The sequence below is a fragment of the Bos mutus genome, chromosome 28, assembly GCF_027580195.1.
Source record: "Bos mutus isolate GX-2022 chromosome 28, NWIPB_WYAK_1.1, whole genome shotgun sequence".
Classification (NCBI taxonomy): domain Eukaryota; kingdom Metazoa; phylum Chordata; class Mammalia; order Artiodactyla; family Bovidae; genus Bos; species Bos mutus.
The window spans coordinates 17,918,227-17,936,849 of record NC_091644.1 but is presented as its reverse complement, the minus strand read 5'-3'; the positions used below and the strand labels follow the sequence as shown (position 1 = coordinate 17,936,849).

At 50.7% G+C, this 18,623-nt stretch overlaps 1 protein-coding gene across 1 annotated transcript in view; it reads left to right on the top strand.

Moving 5' to 3' along the window:
* Positions 1-18,623, top strand: part of LOC138986105 (cadherin-23-like) — a 343,994-nt gene that overhangs the window by 214,397 nt on the left and 110,974 nt on the right. The window contains exons 10-11 of the mRNA XM_070364712.1: positions 8,622-8,734; positions 11,529-11,717. Coding sequence (XP_070220813.1) covers positions 8,622-8,734; positions 11,529-11,717 — 302 coding nt within the window. The remainder of the gene's footprint in view (positions 1-8,621; positions 8,735-11,528; positions 11,718-18,623) is intronic.

Here is an 18,623-nt window from a genome sequence, read left to right as displayed (position 1 = left end):
AAGTCACCCCTGTATCATTCTGTCCTGCAGCCCTTTACACCAGCCTCAGAATGGCACCCCAACACCCTCGCTGTAGCCCACACATCATTCAGAAGCCTTTGTTGAGCACCTATGTGTGTCACCCGGGCACTTGCAGAAGCGGGTCCCTGCCCTCCTGGGGCTTATATTCCAGTGTGGGAGACAGACAGTAACCAAACACATAAACAGATGAAAAGAGAAGTTCAGAAGGTAGAAGCGCTTTGAAAGAGACCAAACAGGATAATGGAGAAGAGGGTGATGAAGGCGAGAGCAGGATGGCGGGGTGACTAGAGAGCGTTTCTCGAGGCCCCTCAAAGGTGAACCTGTGGACTGAGGCTGGACTGCAGACAAGGCACCTGCGAAGATGCAGGGAGAGCATTCCAGGCAGCTTCAGGGGAAGCTCTGGAGAAGCGGGTAGGCCTCATCTACCGTCACGGTCCTTGGGGCAGGGGCATGCCGCAAGCTCTCACTTGCATCTCCTGTGATTGAAAGCTAAGGTAACCCACACCTCTGGTTGCCATATGTTGGACACAGAGCTGTTGAATGCAGCCCAGCCCAGGTGCCACCTGGGACTCGACTCGGCCCCTTTTGTCAGCAGGCAGCTAAGTAACAATTTTTAATTCATAAGATATCTTGCCCAAAGCCCATATCTCAGACTGACTCCCAGTTTTCATTATGCAGTGATACCATTCTGTACCAGTCAGAAATGTACAGCTCCACTTGACAGTGATGGGCCTGCCGGCCAGCTTGTCCCGCTGGCCCAGGCAACATAGGCAGCACACAGGCAGCTGTTTAGTAGGGTATCCTTGGCTGGGGACAAGGGGGGAAGAGAAATCCAGGGGCCTCTGGGTGGGACATGAACTCTAGCTTAGTGAGAGCTGAGGTTAATTGTTTGTTCCACCCCTCACTGTGATCTAGGACCAGTTATTCCCTATGCCTTAATTTTTTGTTGGGAAAAGGGGGACCTATGTCGTGGGAGTTTTGTGAATATTAAAATATATATATATATATATATACATACACATACAATATACTTTGCACAGTGCCAGGCACAGTATATGTTGGCTTTTATGGAGAGAGCCTCTCCTGGCACATTCTGCATAAGACGGGCATGGTTGGGGCTAACTTGGTCTATTCAGAAAACAGTCATAGTAGGGGAAGAAGGAACAGGAACCAAGACAGGCACCACAATAGGTCCTGTACATACATGATCACACCTGATCCTTACACAACCCTGTGAGGTGGGAGCTGTTATGCACACTTTATAGATAAGGGATTTGGCTCAAGGGAATTCACAATTTGCAGGAGGTCTCACAGCTAGTAACTGGCAGATCTGTTGTTGGCACCTAGGTCTCTTTTGCATCCTGTGAGCTCACACACAGTAGGCAGTCTTCACTCAGGTGTTGACCTAACAGACTCCAGGCAGAGACCACAGCTGAAGGAGGGGCCACCGGGGGTAGGGGGCGCACATCCCCGTTCTGCTCACTTCCCTGGGAGGGCCGGGTGACAGAGTCAGAGGCCAGGTGAGGGATCAGGCTCCCACTGGTCCCCTCATCCATTTAGGGACTAGTGTTTGAGTGGACTGATAGAAGACCACTGGACCCAGAAGACCAGCTAGATCATGAGTGCCTCATATGCATGGCTTTTTTCTTTTTTTTTTTCCAACTTCATGGCCCAGCACGGGCCAGACCCAGAGCATACCCCACCTGGTGTGTGCTCACTGACCCTTCCTAATCCCTGCAGAGGGGATAAGAAACTTTAGGCCATCCAACAGATAGGTAATGAGCACCGTTCTGGGTACCATGGACAGGAGCATGAAACCCCACCCTTCACCCTCAAGGCCACACTGAGTCTCTGGATGTGAGGCCCAGGGAGGCCCCACGGCACAGGGCTGTTCTGAGGGTGCCAGCCCAGCCCTGGGACTCAGTGGGGTGAGAGATGACACAGCCTTCAGGACTGGCTTCCTGAAGTCGGTGACATTGGTAGTGGATCTTAAGAACAGACAGGACCAAGGTGGGAGCTGTTGGTTTTCCTTATAACTCAGAGGGCAGCAAGAGTGCTTGCTATCAGCCCAGCAGAGCAGACAAAGCAATTGAAAGTCATCAGCCTGTGTTCCCACACGCACCATCAGCCACTCACTAAACTGCTTCTCGCCCAGACCTAGCTCCGCCATGGGTCAAGACGCTGCCAGCGAGATAACAAGGGGACAAGATGTGGGAGTGATGAGATTTGGCAAGGGCCAGAAGTAGGGGTGCCGGGGAAGGGGAGAGCTTGCCAGCCTTGAAGGAGCAAGGAGGTAGAGGGTGAGCTTCCGACAGCCCAAAGAGAGCTGCCCTCCTGCTCTCCAAGCCTGACCCTGTACCCCAACTTGTACTCCCTCCAATCCAGTTTCCCTCTCCCTCTGCCTTTGACCATCTGTGAAACAGAAGCCTTTGCTTAACTCTGCTGCGCCCTCTAGCCGTCAGTCCACCTCCTTGTTTTTCACACGGAGCTCCAGGCAGCAGCATCTGCACTCACCGTCCCCAAGTCTGTGCCCCACTCAGCCACAGTGTCTCACAGTCTGACCTCCGGGTGTATCTGAGGATCCAAACAGGAGACCTTCACTGGATCTTTCTTCTCCTGAGCCTGTCTCTCAGACTGTTTGACCCTGATAACCATCTCTTTCTTAGAACTTCCTTTCTTCTCCCTCTGGGCATCTGGCTCTATACGGCTTTCTCATTTGCTTCCCTGACCATTGCATTGCTTATTACCATTTTCCCGCGCATTCTCACTGGAGCCATAGGTCTCCCTAAAGGCAGGCTTGCCAGTGCCCTATGTATGTTATCACCGGTGTGCTGGCAACCCCAGCCTTCCCACTCCAGTCCCCAGATAGCCCTCCCTTCCACTTCCTGGAGCAGCAGACCCCAACCCTTTTTGGGGGCACCAGGGACTGGTTTCATGGAAGACAGCTTTTCCAGGGACCAGAGTGGTGGTTTCATGATGGTTCGAGTGCATCACATTTATTATGCACTTTACTTCTATTATTATTACATCAGCTCCACCTCAGGTCATCAGGCATTAGATCCTGGAGGTTGGGAACCCCTGTCCTGGAGGCCATCACCACATGGACATTCTGCTGCTGCGTAAAACTCTGTCATTTTATGAGGAATTTATCTAGAACTTTCTAGAATGTATGGAGTTTTTGTTTTTTTTTTTAACTAGAACTCCCTCTTGAGAAAAAAAGCAACTTCTTTGACCCCTCATTCTGTGAAGGAGGATGATATCTGACTTGTCTCTCCCTGTTCCTTGTGCCTCAGCCCAGGGCCAGGTGCAGCGTGGGTGCGGGATGAATGGCTGCAAAGAGAAAAAGAGAGACATAAATCTCAGTCCAGGCCAGCCACGCACCAGCCATGTGACCTTGGACAAGTTATTTAACGTCTCTGAGCCTGCTTCCTCATACGCACGTGGGATATCTTCTTCTAAAGTTATTGTGAAGATTGAGTCATATAATTGTGCCGACAGCTTAGCTCAGTGCCTGGCACAGGGAAGGGCTCAATAAATTGTGGCCACTATTTTTTTTTTTAATAAATAGGGGAAAGAGGGCTGTGACTCGCCTTCAGCAGCCTTATGTGCTTTTGTGAACTTGATTCACATCTTCTCAACCCCTCTCTTGCAAATCAGAAGAGGTCTCCTGGAGGGTTCCAGGAGAGCCAGCAGGGCCAGCAATGACCTGCTTCTTCTCTTGTGTGAATGCTTTAAGCCACCTGTTCCTGCAGTCTTAGGGTTCTCAAGGTGCAGCCCCACCCCCGACAGGTTCCCCTCCCCTACCAGGTACATCCCCACACGCCTAGGACAGCACCTGTCAACCCAGGGGAACCAGCTGCCCTTCTGCTCAGCAGTGGGGGCTGAACAGGTGAAAGGCATCCCCCGTGAGCTGCCCCCCCAAGCCCCTGGTCCCCATGGGACTTGGGTGAAAAATGTCTGGGAGACCAGAGCACTGACAGGGTAGTGTCAGTTTCCAGAATAACAAAGAAACTCATGTATATAGTTGCCAAGCCCATGCCACCCTCCCTCCAGCCCAGGGAGGAAAGATTATGGGAGAAGAGCAGTAAGGGAGGGAAGCAAGGAAGTGAGGACCCACCTCAAGGCTGGAACCCTGAAGGCAATACGCTCTGGACCTGAGGGTTTTGTTCTCAGACTTAGCCTCAAGGCTGCCACCTCATATTAATACATCTGAGCCCTGGGTTGTGAGACTCTGCTGGTAAGAGAATGCGTTGGCTTCAGTGCTACCGCTGGGCACAAACTCTAGGCAAAGGCTCCTGGGTGGGGTGGGTGAAGGAGATGGTTCATGGTGGTATCTTGGTGCAGGACAGGTGGCCAGCATTTATTGAGAGCTTCCTATGTGCCAGACACTGTATTAACTCATTTAATCCTCACAGCAACACTCTGGAGTTGGGACTATTACCCCATTACCTCCATTTTACAGACTAGGAAACTGAGGGCCAGATATGTTAAATAACTTGATCAGGGTCACCCAGTTAGCACGCAGCAGAACATGATGGGAACCCAGACACTTTGCCTCCACAGGGCACAGCTGTCTCTCTGCTCCACCTGGCTTTCATTCAGGGACCTTAGCTTCGCAAGTGCTTATACACTCAGTAGTGTGGTTGTCAGAGAAGGCAATGGCACCCCACTCCAGTACTCTTGCCTGGAAAATCCCATGGATGGAGAAGCCTGGTAGGCTGCAGTCCATGGGGTCACTGAGGGTCAGACACGACTTAAGCGATTTCACTTTCACTTTTCACTTTCATGCATTGGAGAAGGAAATGGCAACCCACTCCAGTGTTCTTGCCTGGAGAATCCCAGGGACGGGGGAGCCTGGTGGGCTGCCGTCTATGGGGTCACACAGAGTCGGACACCACTGAAGTGACTTAGCAGCAGTAGCAGCAGCAGTGTGGTTGTGTCCTGATTGTGAATCTTTTGTGTGAGACTGAAGGTATGAACCTTGCCTGCTTTTCTCTGCTGATTCTCTAGCATTTCACACACAGTAGGTGCTCGATATGAACTTGGATGAATGAGTGAGCTGATTGGTCCATCAGTCTTCGAATGAGACCTGCCCTGCTTGGGATATGGGACTCACCTCCTGTTCCAGCCCAAGCCCAGCATCCCAGTGAGTGCTGATGTTACCATGGTGACAGGAGGATCATCAGAGCCGGTGACTCGCTTAGGTGGTCTTGTCAGCTTCCAGGGTATAACCCTTTCTGATTGTTGGTCCTGGCAGTTAGTCACTCATACTTTGATAGGTGAGTCCTACACAGATAGATGTGTGAAAAATAATGTGTGTGTGTGTGTGTGTGTGTGTGTGTTGGGGAAGGGTCCTTGAGTTTGAATTTGTACCAGTTGAGGGATATTTGCCTGCAGGTTGGTTGGACAAAGTGCCTAGGCTGGAGAAGGGGTTATTTTATGTGCTGAGGACAGACTCTGAGCTGGGGATGGGCAGCGTGGCCTTGGGTAGGACAAAGGTGCTGAGTGGGGGACCCAACTAAGTGAGCCAGGAGAGAGAACCAAACGGAAAGGCAGAGCGCATCATTCAACAAGGGGCTTCTGGTTTGTAAATGATTTATAGAAAAAATCTTGCAAAGATAAAAGTTGAATCACATTTAAACATTGATAGCTTCCTTTATTGAGGAGAATAAATGTATATGAAAATCTGGAATGATGGGATGCTGGACAGAGAGCCTGGGGAGGTGGGGTGCATGAATATGTGTGTGGTGGGGAAGTGGGTGTGGGAGGCAGGAGCCTGGAGGTCTTGCTTCAGGGCAGCCCTCCAGCTCGGCATTTACGGGCTCTGAAAACCCAGCCCCTGAAGCACCTTGCGCTGTCCACATTCCAGCCACCTCAGTACTGATCACCCTGTCATGGGAATGTCTGGTTGAGGGCTATGCATTCCCCATTGGAAGCTGTCCCTGGTACATTGTAGGAGCTCAGTAATTGTTTGCCGAGTGGATTAGCTAATGATGAGCAGAGGAAAGCACACGTCCTCTTGTTTCCCCAACAGCAGAATTCCTAGCTTAAAAAACTCCTTTGTATCCATGCATTTATATGCCTCCTTGCAACCCTGTCCTTCCTGCTCCATGAAGGCAGTCATACAAAAGCCCTCAGGAGGGTACCCAGGCTGCAGGACAAAGCCTTAGGCAAGGTGAAGGCTAGGGGGATGTCCCCTCCCTGGCCTGGCCCAGGTCAGAGTCTTCAGAGCCCACATTCTGAGAATGATGAGACCCAAATGGGCTCCTCCACCAGCAGCCTCTCCCCTGCCTTGGGCAGCCGCTGCAGGAGCCCAGGAGGATGGGCTGGGAGTGGGCCACCTTGCTGACCAGCATGGGCCAGCCGAGAACAGCCCCTGCCTCAGTCTAAAGTTAGAGAGGGATGTCGTCTCCTCTCTTCTTTCCCCCTAGTTAATCCAAGAGAGGATCTGAGGTCCTACTGTGTATAGATCCCTTGGAGCTGGGGAAGGGACCCAGTGGGGAGATACAGCAGCCTCCATGGGCCATCCTGGCGTCTACCTTGTGTATCGGGGGCTTGGATGTTAGTTCCTACCTATGGAATCAGAGTCCATCCACCCCTTCCCCAGTCCTGCCTGTCTTTCCAGTTCCAGCTCAAACAACATTTATTAAGTACTTATTTTGTGCCAGGAACAGTTCCAAGTCTGTACACGTGTATTTTTTTTTTTTCACATTCATTTAGTTCTCACAGCCCTATGAGATAGATCCATTATTATCCTAATTTTACAAATGAGACCAAGATACAGAGTGGTTAGATAAGTGGCCCAAGGTCACACAGCTAGCCAATGGTGTGGTGCAGGGAATTAATGGGACCTCCTCCATGCAGCTTTCCTTCTTTAAGCCTTCCCCTGTGTGAACAGCCTCTTCCTGCAGCAGGAACATCATTCAACAAAGGCTACTGGTTTGTGCATGATTTATAGAAAGGAGATACTGATTCTTATGGATGTCAACACTCTCTGACGAGGCTATAATCGCTTCAGCATCAGAATTCCTGGCAGAGTGACCTCTGTGTCCCCCACAGTGCCAAGCACTGGGCCTGGCCATGGGATGGCCTGTCCAGGGGACTGCTGAAAATGTGAATGAATGGCAGTGAATATTTGAATGAACCAACACACTGGTTAATGAAGAAGAGAAAGTAGTGGAATTGGGAGTTTCCAGTGAACTCACAGGCTGATGGGAAGGGCACAAGGGCAGGTGGGGGCTCAGGTGAACTGGGAGCAGCCGTCCTTCAGAAACTTGCTTACATCTGTGCACCCAGCACTGGCTGGGTACCTTGAAGAACAGTCTTGAAAGCCTCCCACCTTCAGGGGGCTTTTAGGCTGGGTGGAAAGTGCCCAGTTACACCCAGGAAGCAACTGGGGAACAAACAGAGCAGTGGCTGCAGCCTGTGGGGCTGGAGGGTCAGTAAGAGAGATTAGGACCGTCTTCCTGGAGGAGGGGGAGGAGGGGCTGGCACTGGGTGGGAGCATAGGAGGTAAGGCCGAGAGATAAGGTGGATAATGAAAGACAAGAGGCAGGACTGGATTTGAGGACCCTGCAGAAACCACTGTGAGGGCTGGGGTGCCTGTAGGGGCGCACAAAAGAAAGTTGGTGGGAAGGAGTAGGGTAAGGGTATGCTTGAGCCGGTGCCATTTATGTGTGATTTTTGCCAGTACGTTCAAGGTGTATTTTAAATTTTAATAAATACTTAAAACTTAAAATTGAATTTTGTTTTTAACTTATATTTATCATAAAGGGAAACTTTATATCACTGCCTTATAGAAAATTAGAGTAAAATAGAATAGATTAGAAAGGACAGAATAGAACAGGGAATGACCATAAAAATGAACACAAGGAAACAAAACAAGGCTACTGCCTTAGTTCACAGGGGCTGCTGTAACAAATGCCATCGCCCAGGTAGCTTGGCAACTGTAGGAATTTATTTCTCACCGTTCTGGAGGCTAGAAGCCTGAGTTCAGGGTGCCAGCACAGCAGGGTGAGCACCCGCCTCCTGGTTCACATGGCGCCTCTCTGCTAAATCCTCATATAGGAAGGGACAGGGGAGCTCTCCGGGGTCTCTTATAAAGCATGAATCCCGTGCAGGATGGTTTTACCCTCATGACCTAAGCCCAGAAGCCCCACCTGCTCACTGCACCTACTACCATCTTTGGAGACTGGGATTTCACCATACAGAGTCTTGGGGTACACAGGTATTTAGACGTAGCAGTAATGACTCATTACAGATCCTGAAGCCTGTTCTCTCTGTGTTAAAGAGGAAAAGAAGCAAATGTTAGAGAGGGTGTTAAAGACATATATACACCAAGTCAAGACTTTCTCCTTAACTCAGTCAGAGAGCCTCGAGGAAGACGGAACAGGCAGAATGTTCTCAGCTTGTGATTCAGTGTCGTCTGCTGCCTGGGCTGTGTGCTCTGTTGTATCCCAGGGTTCTTTTCATTGCTCCTGGAACCAGCATCGACTTTAAGTTACTGATTAGTCCTTGAGCCCCAGAAAGGAATCCCAGCGCCAGCCCCCTGTCCACCTGCCCTGGGCCCCAGTCACACCCTGAATTCTTCTCTCTCACAGGGAATACCAACAGCATCTTTGCCCTGGACTACATCAGTGGGGCACTGACCTTGAATGGCCTGCTGGACCGGGAGAACCCCCTGTATAGCCATGGCTTCATCCTGACCGTGAAGGTGAGAGCCGGACACCTCCATCCTGGGTATAGGGGATGCCCATGCCTTGGTGCCAGCCTCCAGTGGTGCCCAAGGTGGAGGCTCCAGGAGGCACATCACTGCTGTTCCCATACCGGGGCTTGTGCCCAGGCCCCTGCCAGGAAGGACCAGCGCTTGTCACATGTGGGCCTTGTCAGGGACCCTGCTGGCCATCTCAGAGCCCTTACTGATGACCGCAGAGAACTGTGGCTTTCTTCCGCATCTCAGGGGATGAGGAGGCCCGGAGTGGGTGGGCATCCTCTTGTCCTTTCTGTTACCCCGTGATTTCAAGTTCTCTTATAGCCAACTTGGATTCTTAGAGTTACCCCATTTCTGGGGTTTTCCCCTGTATCTAATTTTCATGGCTTTCCTGGGGGATATTAGCTGGTTAGGAAAGAGCAATGCAGAAGGGAGAGGCCAAAGCGGCAGTGGTCCCCACCCCAGAAGGTATGACAGAGCCACAGCCCCCCACCTCCTGCAGCCCCCTGCTACTCATGGCTGGTTTTAATTAAAATCAATGACTTGCTGAGGCATTCCCTGGGAAACCCATTTAGGGTGTGGATGCTGCCTGGGCCGCAGGCGTCCTCCCCAGCCCCAGACTTCGATTTAGAGAGGGGCTAATACAAGGACCAGGGAGGGGGGCTCTGGGAAGAAGGCCCTTCTCTGGCATGGGAAAGATAGTGCCCCCAGCCTGGCCTTGCACTGTTCTCCTTGACTTTGAGAAGGTCTGTGGCAGCGATGGATTGATTAGCTCTGACTCTCCCACTGGCTCTGTCCTATCTACCTGCTGTCCACACGTGGGCCAGTGGGGGAGGGCGAGCTAACACAGCCTTTCCCCATCCAATTCCAAGCCCCAGGGTGCCTCTCAGCCTCCTCTCCTGTCTGTTCCCTTCCTCCAGAGGCAGGCAGCTCCAGTGTGAGAGAGCCACTCCACAGTCCCAGCAACACCACCAACTCACTGTGGGACCCTGAGCTCAGCTTTTCCATCTTTCTGTAAAATATAATGTAGAGTGTCCCCACTTGGCTGTGAATCCCAGTCCTCTGGGAAGCTAGTAAAAGATACCTAGTCCTGAGCTTCTCACCCAGAGATTCTGGTTCAGAAGGTCTGGGAATGGCTACTTGGTGGCCCAGCGAATCTGGTCCAGAGACTGGGTGCCCAGGTGTCTGAGTCCAGCTAGGACCCCCACAGGGCCCACACAGTGTTCAGTCTATAGCAGGTGCTGAATTAAGTCTTGATTATCTGCTAGCACAAATGTTCTCAGCCTCAATTTCATCATTTGCCAAATGAATAATTTGGCATCATTTTCATCCCTTTACCTCCAGATGAACCCTGAAATCTGTCTTGTCCTCTTCACCCCACCTCAACCCACTGCCTGAGTTTAACACCTACTCTGGCTGTGTGTCCTTGTATAAGTCACTTAACCTCTCTGAGTTTCAGTTTCCCCATCAGTAACAGGAATCAGTAAAATAGAGATGCTAATGGTAGAATCATGGAAAAAGCAAGAGAGTTCCAGAAAAACATCTATTTCTGCTTTATTGACTATGCCAGAGCCTTTGACTGTGTGGATCACAATAAACTGTGGAAAATTCTGAAAGAGATGGGAATACCAGACCACCTGACCTGCCTCTTAAGAAATCTGTATGCAGGTCAGGAAGCAACAGTTAGAACTGGACACGGAACAACAGACTGGTTCCAAATAGGAAAAGGAGTACGTCAAGGCTGCATATTGTCACCCTGCTTATTGAACTTATATGCAGAGTACATCATGAGAAATGCTGGACTGGAAGAAACACAAGCTGGAATCAAGATTGCTGGGAGAAATATCAATAACCTCAGATATGCAGATGACACCACCCTTATGGCAGAAAGTGAAGAGGAACTCAAAAGCCTCTTGAAAGTGAAAGTGGAGAGTGAAAAAGTTGGCTTAAAGCTCAACATTCAGAAAATGAAGATCATGGCATCCGGTCCCATCACTTCATGGGAAATAGATGGGGAAACCGTGGAAACAGTGTCAGTTATTTTTTTGGGGCTCCAAAATCACTGCAGATAGTGAATGCAGCCATGAAATTAAAAGACGCTTACTCCTTGAAAGGAAAGTTATGACCAACCTAGATAGCATATTCAAAAGCAGAGACATTACTTTGCCAACAAAGGTTCATCTAGTCAAGGCTATGGTTTTTCCTGTGGTCATGTATGGATGTGAGAGTTGGACTGTGAAGAAGGCTGAGCACCGAAGAATTGATGCTTTTGAACTGTGGTATTGGAGAAGACTCTTGAGAGTCCCCTGGACTGCAAGGAGATCCAACCAGTCCATTCTGAAGGAGATCAGCCCTGGGATTTCTTTGGAGGGAATGATACTGAAGCTGAAACTCCAGTACTTTGGCCACCTCATGCAAAGAGTTGAGTCATTGGAAAAGACTCTGATGCTAGGAGGGATTGGGGGCAGGAGGAGAAGGGGACGACAGAAGATGAGATGGCTGGACGGCATCACCTACTCGATGGACGTGAGTCTGAATGAACTCCGGAAGTTTGTGATGGACAGGGAGGCCTGGCGTGCTGCAATTCATGGGGTCGCAAAGAGTCGGACACGACTGAGCGACTGAACTGAACTGAACTGAACTGAGTGGTAGAATCTTTTTCCTGGGGTTATGGTGAAGATGAGATGGGATAATTCACATAAAGTGCAGTGCCCAGCATTGAAAAAGCCCGAATGAATGACATCTCTTATTGTGATCATGGCTACCTTTATCCCTGGCATGTTTATTCTGTCTGCAGGGCACAGAGCTGAATGATGACCGCACCCCATCTGACGCAACAGTGACCACAACCTTCAACATCCTGGTGATTGACATCAATGACAACGCCCCAGAGTTTAACAGCTCTGAGTACAGCGTGGCCATCACTGAGCTGGCACAGGTCGGCTTTGCTCTCCCCCTCTTCATCCAGGTGGTAGACAAGGACGAGGTGAGTCCCTTAAAATGTGGTGTCCAGTCCTGCACCCAGTCTGGGCTGTGCAACCCTGGGGGGGACACCAGGGATCTCTGGGCTCTCAGGTCCCCATCTATAAAATAGAAAAAAACTTTGCCTCGCCCTCCCCTGCTACGTGCTGAGGATAAATAAGGCTGCAAAAATCCCGCACAAAGTGTTTGAGCACACACCTCCAACGTATAGTTCTATTTTAGAAATTTATATGTGTGATCATTGTACTAACCTAGTATGTGTATTATGAAACATACATGCAGAAAATAGACATTTTAAAAGGGAGAGGCTCTTATATAAATGGTGACTTTGGAAATTTGGAATATTCCTGCTTTGGGGGTGATAACAACCCCACCTTTTCCTTGCAAGTAGTGCAAGTACCTTCCAGGGGATCCCAGGCCACAAGGATGCCTGCACCCCCTTGCCCCGGAACTTGGGGGTTGAGGCCAGTGAGGGAAGGCGTGGGTCCTGAGTGAGAGAGACAGCTCTAGAGGGAGCTCCAGGAGGCGGGGGCTCCAGCTCCACCCCATGTCATGCTGCTGGCCTGGATGCCTCCCCTTGCCCTACCTCCCTTGCCCGTCAGCAGTCACAACCTTAATAGGACTTCTATTTATTACCGCTGCTCTCCCGGCCTACTCTGCTCAGGAATTCTATTAGGTTTTCCCGCCAGAGGTGCTTCTCTGCAATTACTCCTCACGTGAGGCGCTCTCACTGGCCTTACTCCAGGCCTGGGGCCCCTCTCCTGTCTGCTTCTCTCAACTGTACCCAATCCCCCCAAGGACTCAGGTTCACAAGGGCAAGTCAGTGCCTCTGTGTGTGTGTGTGTGTGTGTGTGTGCACGCGCGCACGTGTATATGCCCAGTCACATTTCTTACATGTGTACACATATGATATGCCTTCTTGTCCCGCTGAGTCTTTTGAAACCTACCTCTTTGAGATAACTGAAGTATGTACTGAGCACCTATTGTTTACAAGGAGCTATATTTGATGACTTAAGGAAATCCAGGAAGTGGGATCTTTGGTCCCTGCCCCATGGGGCCAAATGTGTTTATGCAAATATAATATGTAATTTTAAAACATATGCAATAATGTAGAAAGTTTAAACGGTGGAGATAAACAGGTGTAAAAACAGGTTCTGACATGTTCTCACTCCCCATGGATTACGTTGTATTCCCCAGAAGACCAGACCCCCTTTAGAGACTGCTGTGTGAATGAGAACCTCAGGAGAAAGTCCTATCTTTGGTTTCAGGCTGATGATAATGCCCAAGGGAAGAGAGACACCAGAAACAGTGTGGTCCAGGGTCCAGTGACTGTAGGCAGTGAGGCTCCAGAGCTCAGCTGAGGAGGAGGCAAGCAGGGACTGGGAGGGTCAGGAAAGACTCTGCCCTAGGAGGGGGACTAGGGCTAAGCCTTGGGGTAAAAGTCAGGTGGTAAAAGAGTGCTCAGGACTACGGGGGACCAGGCTGTGGCCCCCAGAGAGGACCAGAGGGAGAAAGCTGTATGTGGATCAAGGGAACAGGCAGTAACCTGTGCAACTGATCAGGGATTGTGGAGTAGCCTGCTGGGAAGGTGGGTTGGGACACAGACCTTGGGGAGCCTTGAGTGCCAAGCCAAGGAATCAGTCGGGGCCTGTGTTCAAGGCCAAACCTGCCATTTATTAGCTCCGTAACCTTGGATGACTCATTGACCCTTTCTAAGCCTCACTTTGCTCACCTGTGTAGTAAAAAATAGTCAATTTCTATCACAGGAACAAATTAACCCTGCAAGAGCAGTTTATTCTCCCTCGGACTGCTTGTCCAGCCAGGGTTGGCAGGGAGAGCCCTTCGGTGTGGCCACTTAGGCGCACACTCTGCAGGATTGTGGCTGCGTTTGGAGGCAGCCACATGGTTAAGCTCCGGCTCTTCTTTGCTTGATCTCAGAAGTGTGACTTCTGCTGAAGGCCCATCACCCAGCACTAGGTATGTGCCCCTACCTCGCTACCCGAAGGCCGGGGGATGGAGGTAAGCGGCTAAATATTTGTGTCTGCCACAAAGGACAGCAGCAAGGTGTGGGGAGAGGAGGAGATCAGCTGAGAGTGTGCAGGACTTGGCATGTGCCGGCCACACACAGGTGTTCACCGTATGGGTGCAGGGGCACCACCCCCGGCAGGGCCCGCTCACCTCGACTTGTGGGATTTCAAGGTTAGCCTGTGCCCTTGGGTTTTACCTCAGGCTCCCTTCCTGGGAATCCTGTCTAAAGCACCTGTAGGAATGCTGATGGCAGGGACCCTGATCCGCTGGGGTTTGGCCAGTGTCTCTAACAGTACAGGACTGGCCTCCTTCCCACAGGGTCACACTTGTCCAGGGCACAGCAAGGTGCAGGGAGAGAGGAGGAGAAGCAGCCCAGACCATCCCACCCTAAGGTCACCTCCAGTTGACCTTAAGTGGAGGACACTGGGCCCTCCTCCAGTTTCCCAGTAGGGCTGTACCCAGACCCCCCAGATGTGGTCCTGGGCTGGTTCCTAAATAAGAAGGAGAGAAAAATTGCTGTCTCAGTTGCCCTGCTCTTTTGTAGCTCCCATTTCTTCTCCACTCTCCAAACCTCGGGGGGTGGGGGTCAGATCTGCCCGGGTGAATGCTCCCAAAGCCTGGTCTTGGGTGCTGATGGTCAGACCTCAGGTTCCCAGCGTGGAGTATTCAGCCACAGGGCCAGCGGGAACACAAGACAGAGGGTACTGGCATGCACAGCATGGCCCAAGTGTCCCAGGTCTGGAGAAAATCAGAGAACCTCAAGGAGGAAGCAAGAGCTGTTGCAAAAGATTTGTCATTCCTCTGACTTCTCTTGCTGAGGGGAGACTCCATCTGTTGGGATTTGTTTCTGGGTTGAAAGTGACTCTGGATTTGCTAGGTATGGCAGGAGAATGTTTATCGAGCAGACCTGGAGAAGGGACATGAGGAGAGCTCACGTCCCTTTGTCATAGATTCTCCAAGACACGATTCTCCCTTGCACTCACCATGCTTGTGATTTTGCAGTTACTGGTGTGGTGATCTCAAGAGTGTCTGTCTCCCCGTTAGACTGAATGACCCAGGGGTTGGAGCACGTCTGTTTGCTCACCCGTGTAACCACCCAGTGCCTCACACTCTGCCTGGCACTTGGGAGGCACTGCAAAAATATATTTTGGTTGAGTAGAAAGCACGATTGAATGATAAAAGAAGCAATGAAGTAGCCCAGAGCTTTATCCAAACTGAGTCATCGTCAGTACCCATGTGCTGAAGCCCAAATTCGACTGAGTTTGTGTAGGAAGGTGAGCTGAGAGGTCCACTGTGGGGCAGTAGAGGCTGCTGACGCAAGACTGAAAGGGAAGGAGGAAGCAGTTTAACGTCTCAGTCAGGCCTTTGTGGCAGCCGTTCCTAATAAGGATGCTGACCTAATTCACAAAGACTAGATAATGCCTGCCATCACCTCCAGACTCTGCTCAGCCTCTTGCTGAATCTTGGGCTCTGCCAGACCCTTAAATGCACCTAAAGGTGCTTGAAAGAGAACCTTTCTCTGCCCCAAGGACTCCATCTCCATTGTCAAGTCTGAGTAATTTCCTCCCCTTTGTCCAGCTATAGAAAACACATAAAAGCCAGAGGAGAAAGGGCTGGGGTGGGCTGAGACCAACAACCACCCATTTACACCTTGTGACAGTTGAGATGCAAATAGATGGTTGTAATGCAAATCACACAAAAAGTCTCTAGGTACAGGCCCCAGGAGTCAGCCTTGGTACAGGAGCTCGTTTCTGAGCTCCAAATTAAAGGCTGCGACAGCCTCATTCCGCTAGCTGGGCGTTCTCTTGTCTCCTCCTTGCTCTTCTCTTGGAAGCCACAGGAAATAACTACACACTTACCTACTTGGATTCCTACCACATTGTTACCCGCTCCCTTGCCCTCGACATGATCTCTGCTGTTTCTCCACTTTGGTCAACTTTTCCTCTCCTAATCGTGCCTGCAGCCCTCCCCAGGTCCTGCCTACAGCTGAGCTAGACACAGGCTGTCGCGTGTTCCCATCTGCATTGATTGGGAGGGTTGGAAGTTTCCATTCACTTGTCCTAAAAAGCCACTCTTCCAATCTGCATTCTGACCCTGAAGGGTTGGGGACTGAAGGCAGGGAGTGTGGAAGCCCATCCATGCGGCTTGCTGCTTTACAAATTCCAGCAAAGGGGTTCTTAAAAAATATTGTCTCTGCCCTATGCACGACCCTACCCAGTTGACGGGGATAAAAACGGAGAATTCAAAAAAAAAAAAAAACGGAGAATTCTTCTTGCATGCTCGTCAGTAGAAATACCGTCCGTGTTACTTCCTGCCTTTCTTCTCAGGAGCTGGGGGCATTTGATGCACTTTACTTCTGACCCACAGCTTCTTGGAACAGAATTGCTACTGTGCTTAAGAATATGTTTGCAGGAGAGAGGGTTGGGGTGTAGGGTGGGGTGCCAGTATTCCTGCCCAGAGAGGTCTCTACTGCCCGGCCCTGGGAATTATAGTCATTAAAGAATGGCCTTCAGACCTCATTAATTTGTTGGCCACCCTCTGCCCCTGGCATTTCTAAGGAAATATATTGAAATATACACAGGTGGGGGATGATGCATTCATTCAGTCAACAAACGTTATTTTGTACCTACTGTGTTCTCACCACTGGGGAAATGGTGCTGAAGATGTGGTCCCTGCCCTCCAAGAGCTTCTATTTCATTCTAGGGGGGAAGCTAGAGGAGTAGGTGCCAACATCAGGAAGTCAGGAAACAAGCTGAGTGATAGGTAGTGGGTAGAGGGACTACTTTTGATTCAGGAGTCCTAGAAGCCTTTCCCAAAAGGTGCTCTTGGGGCTGCAGTTCAGTGATGTGGAGGGGTCAGCCATACAGAGTTGTGGAGTGTGCTCCCCTGCAAGGGCAGAGGTCCCCTACAAGGGATCCAACCTTGTAGGTATTTCCAAGGAGCAGAGAAGCTGGTGGGGTGGTCCAGGGAGCTTGAGTGAGCAGCAGGAGGTAAGGCTGGTGCTATCATCAGGGGCCAGGCCAGGCCTGCCAGCCTCAGGAAGGTGTTCTTCCATGACTGTGAGCATGGAGGGGAACCAGCTGACATGCTCTGAGTCATCTTTGTTAAGGAGCTCCCTGATGGCTGTGTTGAAAATGGGGGGCTGACAGGGGCCATGGGCGGAAACAGAGAAACACCCCCACCTCCATTGCCCACTGTTCCAGCTGGCAGGTGCATCCTGGTGTCTGACTTGAGGCTCTCCTGCCCTTTAGCCAGTTTCCTCTTAAGTGTTTGCAAGAAGCCAGAGAACCCCAGACCCTTTATAATGAAACCTAAAAAATCTACAAGAAATGCCTCCAGAACACTTCTCAGGACACTGAGTGGCCATCTTCAGTCTTTGTGACAGAGGCTCTCCCATGTTCAAGTTGACCCAGGGTTTTGAACTCTGGCCATAGCCCTCTGCTACCAGACCTGCCTGGACTGCCCAGGAAAGATGGTGGTAGAGAGAGCAGGGAAGCCAGGTCCCAGCCTCCTCACAGAGGGATTCCAGGCAAGCCTTGTCCTCTCTCTGTGACCACCTCTGGGAAACCATGGGTTGGACCAGTGAGCCTTAAGACTATAAACCCTAACATTCTTTTTGTCCAAGAGGACCTGGGTGGGAAGAGGGAGGGCGCCTCCCGAAGCTTCCCTAACCACCCCACACTGCTGCCCAATGTCGGCCCATCGTCTCTCCCCTGTTCTTGCCCCAGTCGCCTCAGCTCCCCACTTTGGGTGCATAGGCCCGGTACCTCTGTGGGCCTCATCCCCCGCCCCCAGCCTCTTCCCCCCACAACGTGCTTCTTTATTTGATACTATCTGGGGTATCACTTTACGGGTTAGGAAGAAAGAGCCAATTAGAGTTGTTAAAAAATAAGGGCTTCAAAGCCAGACTACCTGGGTTCAAACCCTAACGCTGCCATTTTTCTTCTGTGTAACCTTAGGAGACTTGTTTACCCTCATGGATTCAGTTTTATTACCTGAAAAATGGAGGCAGCACAATTTGAAGTCTCACCAGTGGGGTAGATGCACTGCCCAGGACCCTTTCCCAACTGGGACTCCAGATTGCTGTCAACGTGAGACTTCCCAGCGCTGTTCAAGTCTAGATGTAGTTGTCACCCCAATTTGGGGATATATACGCTTTTACATTTCCCTATTATTTTTACTTCTTTTCTCTTAATGACTGTGATTGAAATTAAATCAAATAATCTACAAAAATTGAAACTGTTGGGAAAAAATGGAGGTGGTAATAGTATCTACCTCATAGAACCATTATGAGGATTAAGTGGGCCTATATGTGTATTTCAGAGAAAGCAATGGCACCCCACTCCAGTACTCTTGCCTGGAGAATCCCAGGGACGGGAGAGCCTGGTGGGCTGCCGTCTGTGGGGTCGCACAGAGTCAGACACGACTGAAGCGACTTAGCAGCAGCAGCAGCATATGTGTATTTAGACGTGCCTGGCCCATAAAAAATACTCTTAAAATCCTAAAAATTCTTACTCCCAGCCCTGGAAGATATGTGTATTATTGTGTCATTTCTAGGGAAAAGGAAGCTGAGGTTCAGAGAAGTTAAGGGGCTTCCCTAAGGTGGCACAGCCAATGGGCCTCAGATCTTGGCCCTAAACATCCCTGGGCTTCTTGCTTGTGCTGCCAGTCTCCCCGTTTACAGCCAGGGCTTCCCATGCTCAGAGATCTGGTCCCGCCAGAGCAGGTGGGTCCTGCACCTCCAGCCTGGCTGGTAGGAAGGTGAGGGGGAGGTGAGATGGCGGGGGTGGCTGCCCTGCAGGGGTGAACAGGGACACATCTGGCAGGAGCTAATTCCTATTTCAGGCAGGGGATGACATAGTTCATTTGTTTGAGGGGCACA